This window comes from Xyrauchen texanus, chromosome 3, assembly GCF_025860055.1.
Source record: "Xyrauchen texanus isolate HMW12.3.18 chromosome 3, RBS_HiC_50CHRs, whole genome shotgun sequence".
NCBI lineage: Eukaryota > Metazoa > Chordata > Actinopteri > Cypriniformes > Catostomidae > Xyrauchen > Xyrauchen texanus.
The window spans coordinates 31,996,605-32,012,916 of record NC_068278.1 but is presented as its reverse complement, the minus strand read 5'-3'; the positions used below and the strand labels follow the sequence as shown (position 1 = coordinate 32,012,916).

At 39.5% G+C, this 16,312-nt stretch overlaps 1 protein-coding gene across 1 annotated transcript in view; it reads right to left on the bottom strand.

The window, feature by feature from the left end:
* The window catches only part of efnb1 (ephrin-B1), a 75,653-nt gene that overhangs the window by 32,615 nt on the left and 26,726 nt on the right, over positions 1 to 16,312 (bottom strand). The window contains exon 2 of the mRNA XM_052109425.1: positions 10,292 to 10,569. Within this exon, the coding sequence (XP_051965385.1) occupies positions 10,292 to 10,569 (278 nt within the window). The remainder of the gene's footprint in view (positions 1 to 10,291; positions 10,570 to 16,312) is intronic.

Below are 16,312 nucleotides of genomic sequence, written 5' to 3'. Positions count from 1 at the left end.
GATGTCAAACATTATTAATCGTTTCATCCATGGTTTCTAAATCAGTGAAAAATAAAGAAAACTGGGCAGGGTAAGATTGATTTATAAAACGGATAGTTCTGACTCTAAATTCTGGATGAGCCAAGTTGTAATATGACTGTAAATGCACACCTGTGACCCTAAAGTCTATAATAATGCACAAGTTTCAACTGCAGAAGAATTGTTTATAGTATACCAATCAGGGCTTGACATTAACTTTTTGGCTCACTGGCCACTGTGGCTAGTGGTATTCTAAAGTCACCAGCCACTAGGGCTGGGTACCGAATTGCCTCTAAACAATCGAGTATCAAAAAATGTGTTGTCGTTCGGTACCAAATTTCGATGCCTAAAGGGTTAATCTCGTCAATGTCAGTGATTAGCATATTGCACGCTAGATGTGCCCAAATCTAAAAGTGCCGGTGATTGGCTGTGTTTAGGCATCAAGGAAAAACACTAGTTTACGGCGGTTACGACCAGAGATTTGGCTCACACGTGAGGCTGTATGCGTCCCAACCCCCATAGATGTAAAAGATGTGAAAAAGATCAAAAGTGTGGCTATATTTCACCAGGCTCGATGCCAAAAGCATGTGATGTAATATTTGCGACAGGATAATTGCTGCCAAGACTGGCAACAAGACAAATCTGATGAAGCACTTGACAGTACAAGGAATAAACTTAAGAGCAGAAAGTTGCTCCGTCTTCGACTGCAAGAAGACTGAGCCAGTGCAGTCATCCTCTCAGCGTCCTCCTGCAAAAGAGCTTCCTTCAACATGCCCACCACACGAGTCCTCCTCCAAAACTACTGATGAATGCAGCGGTGCTATGACTGGGACTCTGACAGGTAAGGTTAACGTTTAGCAACCAAACCAACAAACAGAATCGGCTAACTTGTAGTGGTACATGCTTGTGTACTTGTTAAATTAACATTTCTGTGCACGGTGACATAGTCCTATAAACTGGGACCTATAATGTTAGATATTGTTTGGATGTATGGCTATAGATAGCTAGCTAAATCAATGCTAAAAATGCTTTAAGATTGACTGTAACTGATCAAGTTTAACTCACATTAAACTAGTTATCTTGTTAAACCGTACTTATCCTTAGGGTTGGCTGAATTAACAGTTTAGCTTTCTTGTTTTGTTTTTTTTTTCTCTTCACATTAATGTTATAGCCTCTGCCCCTGCTAACCCTGGCATGAGGAGACCTGAAGGTTCAGGAGATGAGTCTTTGTGTCTGTAAAATATAAAGTCAACAAACTGAAAAAATAAAACCAAAGGTTTTATTAAGATAATGTTTGTAATCTTGTTAAAAGTAATTCATAAAATGGGTATCGAAAAAAGTATTGTTTAGAAACAGGTATCGAAGTGAAGATATAGTTAATGGTATCTAAATGTTTTGAACGATACCCAGCCCTACCAGCCACTCAGCATTTTTAATAGCCCAAATCCCCCGCCCTACAAAGAGTGATAAAAGTAACTGGAAACTTTAACTGCATGCATTTGTTTTGACATTTTATAACAAGATTTTATTAACAAGAATGACACAAGCTCGACAGGACCTAATGATTTAAGTCATCTTTAGAATATCTGAGGCAAACATGACCAGTTAGAAAAGGAGTTTGATAGAACAGGAGAAAAAAATATGTGTAAATAGTCTGTCCCTTTGTCCACTGAACTCTAAATTGTACTTGCCTTCATGAAAGTTTACTATTGTTCATTCATTGTTTAACATTGGCATTAATAATCAGGTTATAACCACAGGTCAGACAACAGATAGCACCACATTACTGTGATTAGGCTTATGTAGATAGTCTTTCTAAAAATTAAACGACAGTATTTTTTATGAAAAACAAAAACAAAAAATAATTAAAAATAATTTAATTTCGACTATAATTAAAAATCTTGTCGCCATTGGCGACAGTCAGGTTGTGTGTGTTCATATACGTTTTTGTCAGATATCATCATGTGAGTTATTGAATACATCTATAGAGCAAGCACCACCAGTGTGTCTCGCACTTCTTTTCACCCGTTCTGTTGTGATGACGAGCTCACTGCAATACACGCAACTACAAACCCATCATGAGAGAGTCGTGACCAAATTACTCTTTTGAACCGGAATCACCCGAAAAGAACTGAGGGAGTTAGGTTAGCATTTTGAATCAGATTCACTTTCTCAGCAAATCAGCCATCAGTGAGCTAACAACTGAGAGTGCTGACATTTCAAAATAAGAGTCCCATGTGTATTTCGGGCTTCTTTATTATTTATTTTTTTACCATTACCTGGTAATTATTGATTGGGATTGGAGTAGCACAATAAACTGCATCTGAGATTTCATTCAATTTGCACTCTTGTAGTATCTGTGTCTGGGCCATCCGGTAACAGTAAAGACTGAGGCAACAGACCTTATTCACACTAGCACCATCTTTTAAATTTAATGGGAATGACAACGAGGCTGTGAGGGCTAGACTTACAGTCTCTTCAATGGCACAAATGGTGTAAAGCTGTAAAAAGCTCCTAGAACACATCTGATTTTCTACAAATTTCCTACAGATGGTAAGTCTATCCCTCACATCCTCGTTGTCATTCCCATAAATAAAGATGGCACTAGAGTGAATAAGGTCTTGGTCTTCCAAACGAACTCTGGTACGGTTCGATTGATATATGAATGCAACAAGGACCAAAGACATCTAAACGGACCAAAAACAGGAAATAATTTGCATAATACTGACCTCAAGCATACCTGGTTCGTCTCATAATAGGAGCTATGTTTCCCATTTCAGTTTGGTACTGGCGTCGGAACCGCCTATCAGCTGTCCTTGCAGCATATCCTCTTTGTGTGTACAACGGAGGAATTCCTGGCATTGTTTTGACTACTTTACACATTTTATTAACTCTTTGTTTGTTCTCAGCTTGTAAAAATACCACCACATATACATATATACAACGAGCGCATTTCGCCAGCATTGTTTTGGATGTTCGGTAAATTCCATAAAAAAATATACGTCATAAAATCTGTGCAATCAGGTCGTGACTTTTCCCTGATGCCTTTAGTTTTGTATCGTTAGGTTCAGTGTTAAAAATGCCAGGAATAAATTTATTATTTTCATTTTTGGTCCGGACCAGGAGGACCAAGAGAACCGAACTGTGTGAACACACCCTAAAATTTATTTTTCCTATTGACACACTAAAGTTGAAGATATAAATAACCATCTTAAGACAAATGTTTTTGTGAAACATCCGGGTGGCGGAGGACAAGTCTCATTTGCCTCCGCTTCTGAGCCTGCCAATTCGCACATCTTATCACGTGGCTCGCTGTGCATGACACCGCGGAGACTCCGCACGTGGAGGCTCATGCTATTCTCCGCGATCCACAAACAACTTACCACGCGCCCCATTGTGAACGAGAACCAAGAATTGCGCCCACGAGAAGGTTACTCTACCCTCCCTAGCAACCGCACCAATTTGTTTGCTTAGGAGACATGGCTGCAGTCACTCAGCACACCCTGGATTCAAACTGCGACTCAAGGGGTGGTAGTCAACTGAGATGTGTCCTCTGCCACCCGGATTAAGGTGAGTCGCTACGCCACCATGAGGACTTAGAACGCATTGGGAATTGGGCATTGCAAACTGGGGAGAAAAGGGGAGAGAGAAAAAAAAGAAGGCTATTTTCAATGATGTGCCGACAGCATAAGTCCTAGGTACACTTCCAATTTGACATGAAAGCTCAGCGTCAATGTACAGTCAAATGCAAGCCTGTCAAAGTGTACTCCATATAACTCTGCGCGCATACACAGGCGGTTGGCGCATGCACGCTATATCTGCTATGAGACAGGTATCTCCAGACCTCCTCACACACTTGCACACATCCACTGTTGTTATTTTTACCTTCAGCGCCTTATGTTTAGTGGCAATTACATCTTCTTCTAGCACTTCATTGTGACAGCAACGGCTCAAAATGTAAGTGTTGCCACCTTGTGGACCCACTAATTAGTGCAAAAAACTCCAGTCGCAGGCACATTCTGCACGTTCAAATTAGAAAAATCAAGATTGTTCAGTGCCCGCGCACTCTGCTGATGACAAGATTTGCGTTACGCATCCTGTACATCTGACCGAAGTATGCTTTGGGCTTTAAGCTTAAACTATCTTTTATTCTATCTTTTATTTTGCATGTCATGTTTAGAACAAAACATAAGATATTTTGTACATTTCTCACAGACCTGTTATTAGGTAACATTTTCATAATCAAGCAGCTGTCATATTAGATTATTGGCTAATGCATGTGAAATAGGCTCAATATTTCAGCCCTTTTTTTCCCTCATAGATTCAGCTTACCTGTTAATTATTTTCAGCGATGTCCTGACTATATTAATATGTTAAGTAACTTTTGGGGAATCCCATTTTGAACATGCTATTAGGGTTGCTCTATTGGTCCTGCACAATTCATTCAATTGTTTTCAATTTATATGCCTGTATACACTAACCTTGGTTCAGTTCTACAATGTTCTACAATGATCATAATGCAAGGCAAACACGTTGCAGATAAATGCTCCTTTCCAGCTAAATTTAGTGTCAAATTTGGCTGTTGGAATAGATTAAGTATTTTAAATGGGCCGCATAAACACACAAGGTTTTTTTACTTTTTTTTTTCTTTTTAGGATTTCTTACTTTTAGACTAGTCGACTCTAAAATGTATGTTTAAATATCAGTGAAATTTGTTGTTCTGCACATCTAGTAAAATCACTGTAATGCGTGGCCTCTCATGGCTTTGAGCTTTAGTTTGTCATGGTAAATGTCTAGATCAGGTCTCTACATTTTAGAATGCTTCTGAAGTTAACATCACAAATTATTGTTCATTTTGAAGCTCTCAACAGCATGAGAGCTCAAATCACTCTCTGGTCTACAGGCTCTCCACCCTCAAACAACTAACAGGATCCATTTCAGACCAGTACCGCTTAATAAATTCACACAAAAGTGAAACAGATGATCAGACAAGGCCAGTGTCTTTCTGGAACACATACTGGTGGAATTAAACCAGGCCATAAAAAGAGAGGGAATTCTCAGAATCTCTCTTGAAAATTAGAAACAGAGACAGTATCTGACTAAGCCCAGACTTTGTGACCCCAGCCCAGCCAAAGAGTAATACTCCAACAATAAAAACAGCTCATACAGAGCTAAATGTGCGAATACCAGCAATGTAAATGTGAAAATAGAGGAGAAAAAAGAGGGAGAGAGTGTTCCAGACACAATGTAGTCTTGACTCGAACCGACAACATCCGTACCAACAAAGCAGCTCAATGTGTATGGAGCACTTGTGCTAAAACTGTGCCACGCCTTGACAGGATAATGTTAACGTATAATTTGGAAGCTGAAACTGATGGATGTGAGCATGGACAGTGGTTCAAGGAACCTCCGCAGACAGACTGGAGGCGATTTGACAAATCTTTACATGGATAAAGGATAAGAAAGGGGGGATTTCAGTAGCTGGGTTGGCCTCTTGAGCCAGTGCTCTGAACCTCTGTAGGGAAAAATCTACATATTGACATGTGCAGCCTTCTGGATAAACTGATAATTTGTATGAATTAGAGTTTGGAGTTTAGATTTCAATTATAACCTGTCCCGAGAGGTAGTGTAATTTTGAAGTTAATTGAAATTGCAGATGAAGTGAAGGGTAAAGCTGAATCTTGTGAACTAAAAGGAGAGAAATCAAAGAGATGGACAGATCTTCCTATGAAATGAGGAGTGGTGTTTGGGTATAAATATGGTGGCATAATGATTTGATGAGTTGTGAGCTCCGCAGGATATGGAAACATAAGGCCTGTTCCAAAACTTAGAGAGCCCATATAGGCAGCTGCCTTCTAAGACAGCATACTATCTGTTATGGAATCTCATAAGCGACTGATTTGGAACACACAACATAGACAGCAACTCTGTGTGCCACAAAATAGGCAACTCAACATGCAATTGATTTGAATCAAATTTGTCATTAACATGTTAAACTAACCGCATAATTCTCTGACAAGCATGGAAAGGCATAGCACATGCAAATATTGGGTATAAGAATAATGTTAACATGATTTTAGTGTGATAAAATCAGGGATATACCAACGTTATGGCATTAAGTGGTGTTGCTTTGTCATGATGAAAAGTTGGATGTTAACATTGGATATAACAACAAAAATTAGGTTAGTAAGCAGTTTTATCAAATTAAAATCATGTTAATACATATAATGTTTATGTAATATGTCTATACTTTTGCTATACTTTTTAACTGTATGTTTTGTAGTGTTTATGCACTGGCCCCATTCACTTCCATTATAAATCCTTTTCAGAAACAACACAGAATACAAACAATTTTTTGTGGTAATCAACATCATGCCACAAATGCTTTGATTGAGCTTAATTTGTATTAAACTGGGAATGCTCCTTTAATTAATAACAATTCTTAATATTAATAATGATACTAATAACTATTTTTATCATTACTTTTCAGTATTGAATAAAATATAACTTTTTAATAAAAACAAAGTATTTACTTTAAAATAAAATCTTGCACCATCTCCCATCTTAAATTCTCATCAAAAGATACACGTGATTCTGCCTTAGGACCATAATTAAGCCAACCTTTCTAATAGCATTCGTGTCAGAAGCTTTTTTGATGCCTCAAAATGCTACATTCACAGGCAGCTCACTAGGTTTTGGAACAGAGAAATAGTCAGTGTCACAGAAAGCAACACAGCCACATAACAGAGAACACAGAAAAGGCAAAGAAGTAGAGAGACACTCGACACCACACAGAAAGAGGCAAAAATAGTGACAGGAGGAACAGCAGATTCTCATGGATGGATAAAAAGCATCTGGAGGTGTAGCAGCTGAAAAAGCATTGTCAAGCCTGAAAGGCAGACTCAAGGTGGGTGGGCAGGTGACACATAATGATTTGTCAGGATTAGTGATGGCAGCAGCTCCATGTAACTGCTCTGAAATCAACAGAAACAATCAGAACAAGCTCATTGCTAACTGATCATAAACAAATGTATTGTCTATAAGGAGGTTAACCACACAATGGCCCTGATTTACTAAGATCTCAAATAACAGGCGCTAATTTGCTTGTGCAATCGATGAAATTGTGCGTGCGTGTCGTGGGCATTTTGAGGGTGATTTACTAAGAAAAGTCTTGCAAATAACTACACATGCAAATATTTTGGACACAGCCTCCAAAAGGAGGCTTTTGCGTATGGTACTTGCACCAAATGCAATTATAGTACAGCTCTCACTAAATACCATTGAATTTTTATTCAATATGACATTTATATGTTTATTTATAGAATTATATGATATCGTCAATTATACTATAGCTATTTAAGCTATAGTAAGAGTAGATGAAGAGAATGCACATGACACTTTATACTTGAATGGTTCATAATTCACAAAGAAAATACAATATTATGTAAATTGCACATAAAGATGTATCGGCATGCTTCAATAACTGGAAAGAACCACCATTTTAAAAATTCGGCAGTTAAAAACAATGTTTAAAACATTAAATTACGACATAAATTTGGCATAAATTGTTAGTAGGCTAATGATGTTATCAGTTATGATACTGAGTTTTTAAATAATTGAAAAAAACATTTTTTCATGAGTATTAATTTAATTACTTTAATTCAATTAAGGGTATTCTACATATTATCTGTTATCAAAGTCTCTTTTTTGTAACAATGGCAGTATGATGCACAGTGCAAATCAGATTAATACCCGCCTTTCATTCTTATTAATTTGCACTCGTAGTTTCTGATTCTGAAATGACATTCAGGCTTGATAAATCACTTTGTGGGTGTAATTTGATTCATTTGCATCTACACTCCCTTTATTATGCACATTTGGAGCTACGCCTCAAAATTGCATATTCATTTCAGGGAAACACGCAAACATTTTCAAGACGTTCTGTCTTGCACATCTGAAAGACGCAATCTTTAAAAGACTACGTTAGTTAATCAGCTCTGACCTTTTTTTTGCCTGCTATTAAGTTTGAATATTTTTATGCATGCAGACATTTAGTAAATCAGAGCCATTGACTCTTAACTGTAATGCTTACTAAAATATCATAAATGTTAGAATTAAAACATCATAAACTTATCCCACAAGAAATGCAAGCCTACCAAGAGAAAGACAGAAAAAACTAGAAATCTACTCAGAAAAATGTTGTTTTGCTTGTTTTTTTAATTTTGGGGATTTTTAGGGTAATTAGCTCAATATGCTATTGTTGAAACATCTGTGTGTTTGTGTAAGTGTATGTGTGCATTTTAAAAGGATTCTAGTTAGTGGTCAGTTTAGATGACTGCAGACAGCTTGCTTACATTTAACACGCACAAGGGGAGGTTTATATTAACTGCATCTAAACTGATGCCAAACTACAATCAGTTCAGGAACTCACTGCATGTAAACAATGTAAATGAGTAACAATGCGACATACCAAACATGCAGACTGACAGGGTTGTAAAAACATTGTTCGAGAGGATTTTGACAAGGAATGTATGGACGTGTGCGAAACTGTCACGCTTGAAAGTCTCTTGCTGAGTTATTAACTCAATGGATGACCAGTTGAAAAAAGATGACAAGACAGCAAAAATCATTGAACTTGAATCACACACACGTGCACACACTTCAGCAAAATGATTTTAACCAGACTCATCTTTTTCACCAGAGCAAGATAAAAGAACTATTAGTCTGGGAGTCTATGTGTGTGTGTTTGTGTTAATGGACCTAATAGCAGTCCCACTGGTTGCTGGGGGTGTAGTTGTTGTGATGGGTCACTAGAGGTGAAGTGGGTTATGGGACATGTCTGGGCGTCATAGCCAAGAGACCAAGAACTCAGTGAGGCAAGACAACCAATGAGACATGCCTGACTGAAAGAGTCCTCTTTCTCTCTCTCCCCCACTATCCTTGGGGAAAGAGTTAAAAAAAAGAGTGCTAGAGATAAAAGGAGGGTGCACACTGAGCATACGAAAAGAAAGAGTGTCTCATTTATCCTGCTCTCCACTGCTTTCTTCATCTCATATTCTGAGAGTTCTCATCATTTTGAGAAACGTTTAAGACTCTGGATTAATGATTAATCACTGGCGTCAGTAATACTTTATTATTCTTTCGATGTACTTAGGGGTGTGTGAGATAGACAAGACAAGAAGATTAAAGAACTTTGCGAAAGAGAGTTTGTCAGTAAAGTACATGTTTGTGTGCAAGTCTTCAGGTGTAAAATGTTACGTAGCAAAGAGAGAAGAAATCCGTTGAGAATCTATAATCAAATAAAGAATCCAACTGTTACTCTTTTTTGTGGCTGAAAACCTCACTCACTGAAAACCTCTTTTACAAAAAGAGGTGAGAGAAGATGTGATTTTTTTTACTTGACTCTGATGATAAGCCAGTTTTTTTGTGTCTACAGTGTGAAACATACAGCACAACTAGTATAGATCGATTCCCAAATGAATGATTCTGATTAGCCGGTTCTTTTAAATGTACAGCCTGAGACATGCAGTGCAACAAGTGAAGTCTGATTCCCGAATGAATGACTCAGATGATGAGCCAGTTATTTGGAATCTACAGTGTGAAATGTACAGCTCAACTAGTGTTGTCCGATTCCCAAATGAATGACTCTGATTAGCTGGTTCTTTTAAATTTACAACTCGAGACATGAGGTGCAACTAGTGTAGTCTGATTTTTTAATGAATGATTCTGATGATGAGCCAGTTCTTATAGTGCACAGCATAAGTCATGTACTGCAACAAGTGAAGTCTGATTTCTGAATTAATGACTCTGATGATGAGCCAGTTCTTTTAAATCTACAGCACGAAACATACAGCACAACTAGTGTAGTCTGATTCCCAAATGAATGACTCAAAACATACAGTGGGACCAGTGTAATACAGTTCCTGAACGAATAACCCTTAATTATAAAAATATTGAAAAAAATATTTATGAACCGGTTTTCCAATTGAGGATGTCCCTGAATTTATGTCAGATTTAGCTAACTTACGGGGGGACACATTTATCCCCAAACTAGAGCTAAGTAAACATACCCACATGCACATATTTTTTGTGAGCTAAATGGGGGCTTCCTACTGACTTCTATTATTCTTAAATGAAAGCCCATTATAATTACTATAGACTATCCTAACCTTACAATACAAGTTTTGGCATTTTCTGAAGTGATTATTTCATCTTATCTCTTCATGAACCATCTTGTTCCAAAAGTGCAGCCAAGTTATAAAGAGTTACTTACAAGTGATGTAATAGTTTGTGAAGCGTTTGAATTCAAGCCCCATGTAGTTTGGACTAAACTCCTGGAACTTGATGGTGAATTTGATGTCTTTCTCTGGTTTGTTGCAATTGACCAGTACATTAGGGTCCAGTATGGTGCTGCAGGACTCTGCCTGTTCTTTCTTTACCAAGTAGAGTTTATAAAACTCGTACGGCCGCCCCATGTCCCCTTTGGGGCAGATAATGTCCAGTTTGTCCCCGATCTCTGGGTAGATCACCAAGCCTTTCCCTGACACAAACCTGCAACAGAAAACACACACACTGTCAAAATAAAACACATTCATTTCTGAGACAGGCTCTCAGCAGAATCTCCATCACTTTGCACCCCACGACCATGAACGGAAAAACTTGGGTTCAAATACCCTCCTAGACTGCCAAAATCCTCCACAAACCAGTCCAGAGGAAGCATCGATGTTGCTTTTTTTCTCTTAATAACACATTTCAAAATAAAAACTATTCCAAATATTACAGAAAGAGAGAAAAGTAAGAGAAAAGACAGTAGTGAAATAGATCTGTTAACTATGATTTATTGGACAGGGAAAGAGAAGCATCTCACTTCATTTTTAACTGTTTATAATTTATTGTTCATGTGATGATCACGTGTGTGTGTGTGTGTGTGTGTGTGTGTGTGTGTGTGTGTGTGTGTGTGTGTGTGAGCGTGTATTTATCACTTTGTGGGGACCAAATGTCCCCATAAGGATAGTAAAACCCGAAATTTTTGACCTTGTGGGGACATTTTGTCGGTCCCCATGAGGAAAACCGCTTATAAATCATACTAAATTATGTTTTTTGAAAATGTAAAAATGCAGAAAGTTTTCTGTGAGGGTTAGGTTTAGGGGTAGGGTTAGGTTTAGGGGATAGAATATAAAGTTTGTACAGTATAAAAACCATTATGTCTATGGAAAGTCCCCATAAAACATGGAAACACAACATGTGTGTGTGTGTGTGTGTGTGCCAGTCTGTAAGGGGAGATAATCGCAACATAGTCCTTGCTTACCGCACACACACAAGAACAAATGCAAAAACACACAAACAGAGACATAGTCTTAAACTACAAACATACACAGCGACGAAAACAAAAACACACACACAATACACTAAAAGTACAAATAACATGTGCACAGACACAAAACAAACACCCTGCAATCAAAGACACATGCACACATACAGAATAATGGCAAGCAAACAGATACACAAATCCTTTAAATAAAAAACTAAACATAAACAGAGATTATTAAAGCTTGTGTTTTCCTGATATATTATGATGAAACCCAAATATTCAGTATAATGTAATTCTTGTGCTTATTTCTGCTGTGATGTTCATTCTCATCACCGCAGGCTGTTTACTGCTTTAACGCACACAATGCACAAAACACCATTTACAGTGGCAAGGACTTCCATCTGTATGTGTAGTCATACATCTGTGTGAGGTTTTTACGGTATTGAGAGCTCCAATAATGACTCAGTGATTATGACCATTTAGAAGCGCAATTATGTTCTCAATAAGAAGAACAAGAAAAACAATGAGAATTGATACACTCACTTTAACAGGACTTCCATCTGTATGTGTAGTCATACTTTTGTGTGAGGTTTTTACAGTATTGAGAGCTCCAATAATGACTCAGTGATTATAGCCATTGAGAAGCGCAATTATGTTCTCAATAAGAAGAACAAGAAAAACAATGTGAATGGATACACTCAATATAACAACACACAGACTGCAATTACGTATGACAAAACAAAACTACACACAGTCATTTATAAGATTTTGTAAGTAGGTAAAAAACTGTGTAATTTCTTTGCCACACGCGTGACCATAAGGAATTGCGAAATAGGGCTGTAATGTTGGGGTCATGACATGAGGAATAAAACGTTCCTAAATATTAGGCATATAAGAGGTCATTCTACTATACAAATATACTGTTAGTTTGATAACTCAAAATGTCCTCCTCAATAGAAAAAGAGCATTTATTTAAACCAAGCTGTTAAAACCGCTCGCTTGAAAATTGTGGTTCCCCTTCTGTCACTCACTCGACGTTGTGTCGATGTAGTGACACTAGGGGTCTCTCTTGAGAACCTCGGTTAACTCTAATCTTTGAGAAAAGGCCAATGAGAATTGGAGAACAGTTGCATGTCCCTCCCGCGGACATACGGGTGTAAAAGGAGGGAATCATGCATCTGTTCAGACAGATTTTTTCTTCGGAGCCGAGCGGTTGTGTTTCAGCGAGCTGAGTAAAACCCACTGCTGTTCCACTCACCTCTAAAGAGCATACGCTGTTGGAAATACGGTGCATTTCAGCGGCTTTTCTCTTCTTCTGCACACCAGTGCAGACTACGCTACTGAGCGCTTCGACAGCCCTATAAAAGAGTATATAATTCTCTAAAAGAGTAAACACACTGACGTTAAACGTCTATTTAAAGACACTTCTTTTTCAAGATACCCTTCCATCTTTGTGTCATTCCTGGATGCGGATATCTCTCTGCTTCTGACGGCCACAGGCGCTGCCTCACTCATCCGCTCTCACTACCCTTGGTGGTCCACCCGCCACGGCTCAAGATCCCGTATTCCGTCTGCTCGCCGAGGGCATCCCCCTGCGACGGTGAAACCCCAGGCAGCTCCGCCCCAGCCCGGGCCCAGCTCTCAGCCCTAACGTAGAGCTCCCCACAGGAAGCAGACGCCCCCCCCCCGTCTCTCGGACCACCTCCCGGACCCAGAAGGCTCCCAAGCTCTCCAGAGACGGGCAACCCAGGGAGAGAGATGTCTGCCATGGAGCTAGTGTCCAGACCACTCCATTCCCCGGTGAAGGGCTGGGTAGAGAATCTTTTGTTTCCTTTCCTTTGCTTGCCACACCCCCAACGGGCTGTGGTACCCATGTTGTCGCAAAGGAAGCAGTTTCCTCACTCCCTGGGTCACTAAGCCATTCTCATGGCGATCAGAAACCAAGAAATTGCAGTCGTGCCCCCATGAATGCAGACCCTCCGCATTCACGTGCCCAACTGTACCACACTAGTGCCTCATGCTGGCTGGTGGTGACGAGTCTAGAGGTTGTCACTACAGAACCTCCTCCTCAGTCGCCTACCCGCCCAAGGCAGGGTACGCGGAGCAAGGTAAGTGCTTCGAGCCTCTCCTCACCAAAACCACCTTAAGACAAAGCAAAGCTCCCTGATGTGACGTTGCATGCTCCCCCCTGCCGCGAGGACCCGCCTACAGGTACGTCACACGTGATCGTCCCACCATCAGACTCGGCTACGTGGTTCAGTTTGCCAGGTGCCAGCGTTACCTCGGTGCAGGGCGAAAACACCTCCACCCTGCATGCAGAGATCGCAACACTTCTGCGCAAGGCGGTGATAGAGCCTGTCCCTCCGTCCGGACGGAAACATTACAGTACTTTTAAGTGCAGCATTGGTAAAAATGAAAATGAAAATACATGCTTCAAAACATTTTTCAAGTGAAATGTCCAGGAGTGGGTGCCACAGCAAAATGAAGTAGTTATCAGAATCAGATGAGGTTGAATTTTAGATTCTAAAACTTTACCCTAAACTTAACCAATAGTGTCTAAAAAAATAATTGAGAGTTTAACAAAACAGACATCCTTACCTTAAATGATAGTGTTTTAAAATGCAGAAGGGAAATGAAAAGCAAATTTTCTGAAGCAGCCACTGTCAATTTGTGTCGCTTCAATGTCTCTGTCATGTCAAGTGTGTTAGCTTCAGTTCTTGGCTGGTTTTTAACCGCGGCCCTCCAAGTAAAAATACCAATGCTCAATGAGGTGAGATACTGTGCAAGCTAATCTAATTGGAGTAAGTGTATGCATACATTACTGTGCAAAATTCTAAGGTACATTAGATGTTTCACAAAAACATTTGTCTTAAGATGGTTATTTATATCTGCTACTTTAGTGTGACAATAGGAAATATACATTTTATACTCACAAACATTCCTTTTGAAAATAGAAAAGATTAGAATAGAAGAACAGGGAACCCTGCAACCCTGCCGACAACCAAGAAAAACTGTGTCTGGGTGTAAGTAAGAGAATTGGGGCTGTAATGAAGGCAAATGTTTTCACACCAAATATTGAATTAGCTCATTTCTGTTTACTGGACTGTGGCAGGGCGGAGGGCGGGGCCGGGTCGTGATTCTACACACCCGGTCCCTTATCAGGAGAATCAAGCCTCCGAGAGGGATAAAGGCCGACTGCGGAAGATGGTGCAGGAGAGAGAGATCGTTTACGGGCATATGCCTCATCGCATACGACCTTTCTAAAACTAAAAGTGTCTTACAAAAGTTAAATGACTAAATTGTTTTGTATGAATGAGTGATCAGGATGGTTTTCCAAATCATTTTCTTGTGGACAAATGTTTATTATGTGTTATATGGCCTTAAATCAATGACTTAAAAATTTAGTTTTTTCAAAAACCACACATAAACGTTATTTTCTCAAAAATACAAACATGTACACACATGTTGCTCATATATTATTGTAGCCCAGTTTGTGCTGAATACAGTGTTATATCAGACTTTAGCCATTAATATTAATAAACAACTGAAAAAAGCACAAATGTCAAGGCATGTCAAAAATTCTCCAGGGCCCAAAACACCCTCAGACCCCAGAGGGTTAAGCCATTTTGCCACAACTTTGGAGGTATCGGGGTCATTGTCCATTTGGAAGACCCATTTGCAAATGAGCTTTAACTTTCTGTCTGATGTCGAGATGTTGCTTCAATATTAACACATCATTTTCCTTCTTCATGATGCCATCTACAGGTGAAACTTGAAAAATTAGAATATCGTGCAAAAGTTCATTAATTTCAGTAATTCAACTTAAAAGGTGAAACTAATATATTATATAGACTCATTACAAGCAAAGTAAGATATTTCAAGCCTTTATTTGATATAATGTTTATGAATATGGCTTACAGCTTATGAAAACCCCAAATTCAGAATCTCAGAAAATTAGAATATTGTGAAAAGGTTCAGTATTGTAGGCTCAAAGTGTCACACTCTAATCAGCTAAACACCTGCAAAGGGTTCCTGAGCCTTTAAATGGTCTCTCAGTCTGGTTCAGTTGAATTCACAATCATGGGGAAGACTGCTGACCTGACAGTTGTGCAGAAAACCATCATTGACACCCTCCACAAGGAGGGAAAGCCTCAAAAGGTAATTGCAAAAGAAGTTGGATGTTCTCAAAGTGCTGTATCAAAGCACATTAATAGAAAGTTAAGTGGAAGGGAAAAGTGTGGAAGAAAAAGGTGCACAAGCAGCAGGGATGACCGTAGCCTGGAGAGGATTGTCAGGAAAAGGCCATTCAAATGTGTGGGGGAGCTTCACAAGGAGTGGACTGAGGCTTCAAATGTCGTATTCCTCTTGTCAAGCCGCTCCTGAACAACAAACAACGCCAGAAGCTGCCTAACCTGGGCTAAAGAAAAAAGAACTGGTCTGTTGCTCAGTGGTCCAAAGTCCTCTTTTCTGATGAGAGCAAATTTTGCATCTCATTTGGAAACCAAGGTCCCAGAGTCTGGAGGAAGAATGGAGAGGCACACAATCCAAGATGCTTGAAGTCCAGTGTGAAGTTTCCACAGTCCGTGTTGGTTTGGGGAGCCATGTCATCGGCTGGTGTAGGTCCACTGTGCTTTATTAAGTCCAGAGTCAACGCAGCCGTCTACCGGGACATTTTAGAGCACTTCATGCTTCCTTCAGCAGACAAGCTTTATGGAGATGCTGACTTCATTTTCCAGCAGGACTTGGCACCTGCCCACACTGCCAAAAGTACCAAAACCTGGTTCAATGACCATGGTATTACTGTGCTTGATTGGCCAGCAAACTCGCCTGACCTGAACCCCATAGAGAATCTATGGGGCATTGCCAAGAGAAAGATGAGAGACATGAGACCAAACAATGCAGAAGAGCTGAAGGACGCTATTGAAGCATCTTGGTCTTCCATAACACCTCAGCAGTGCCACAGGCTGATAGCATCCATGCCAC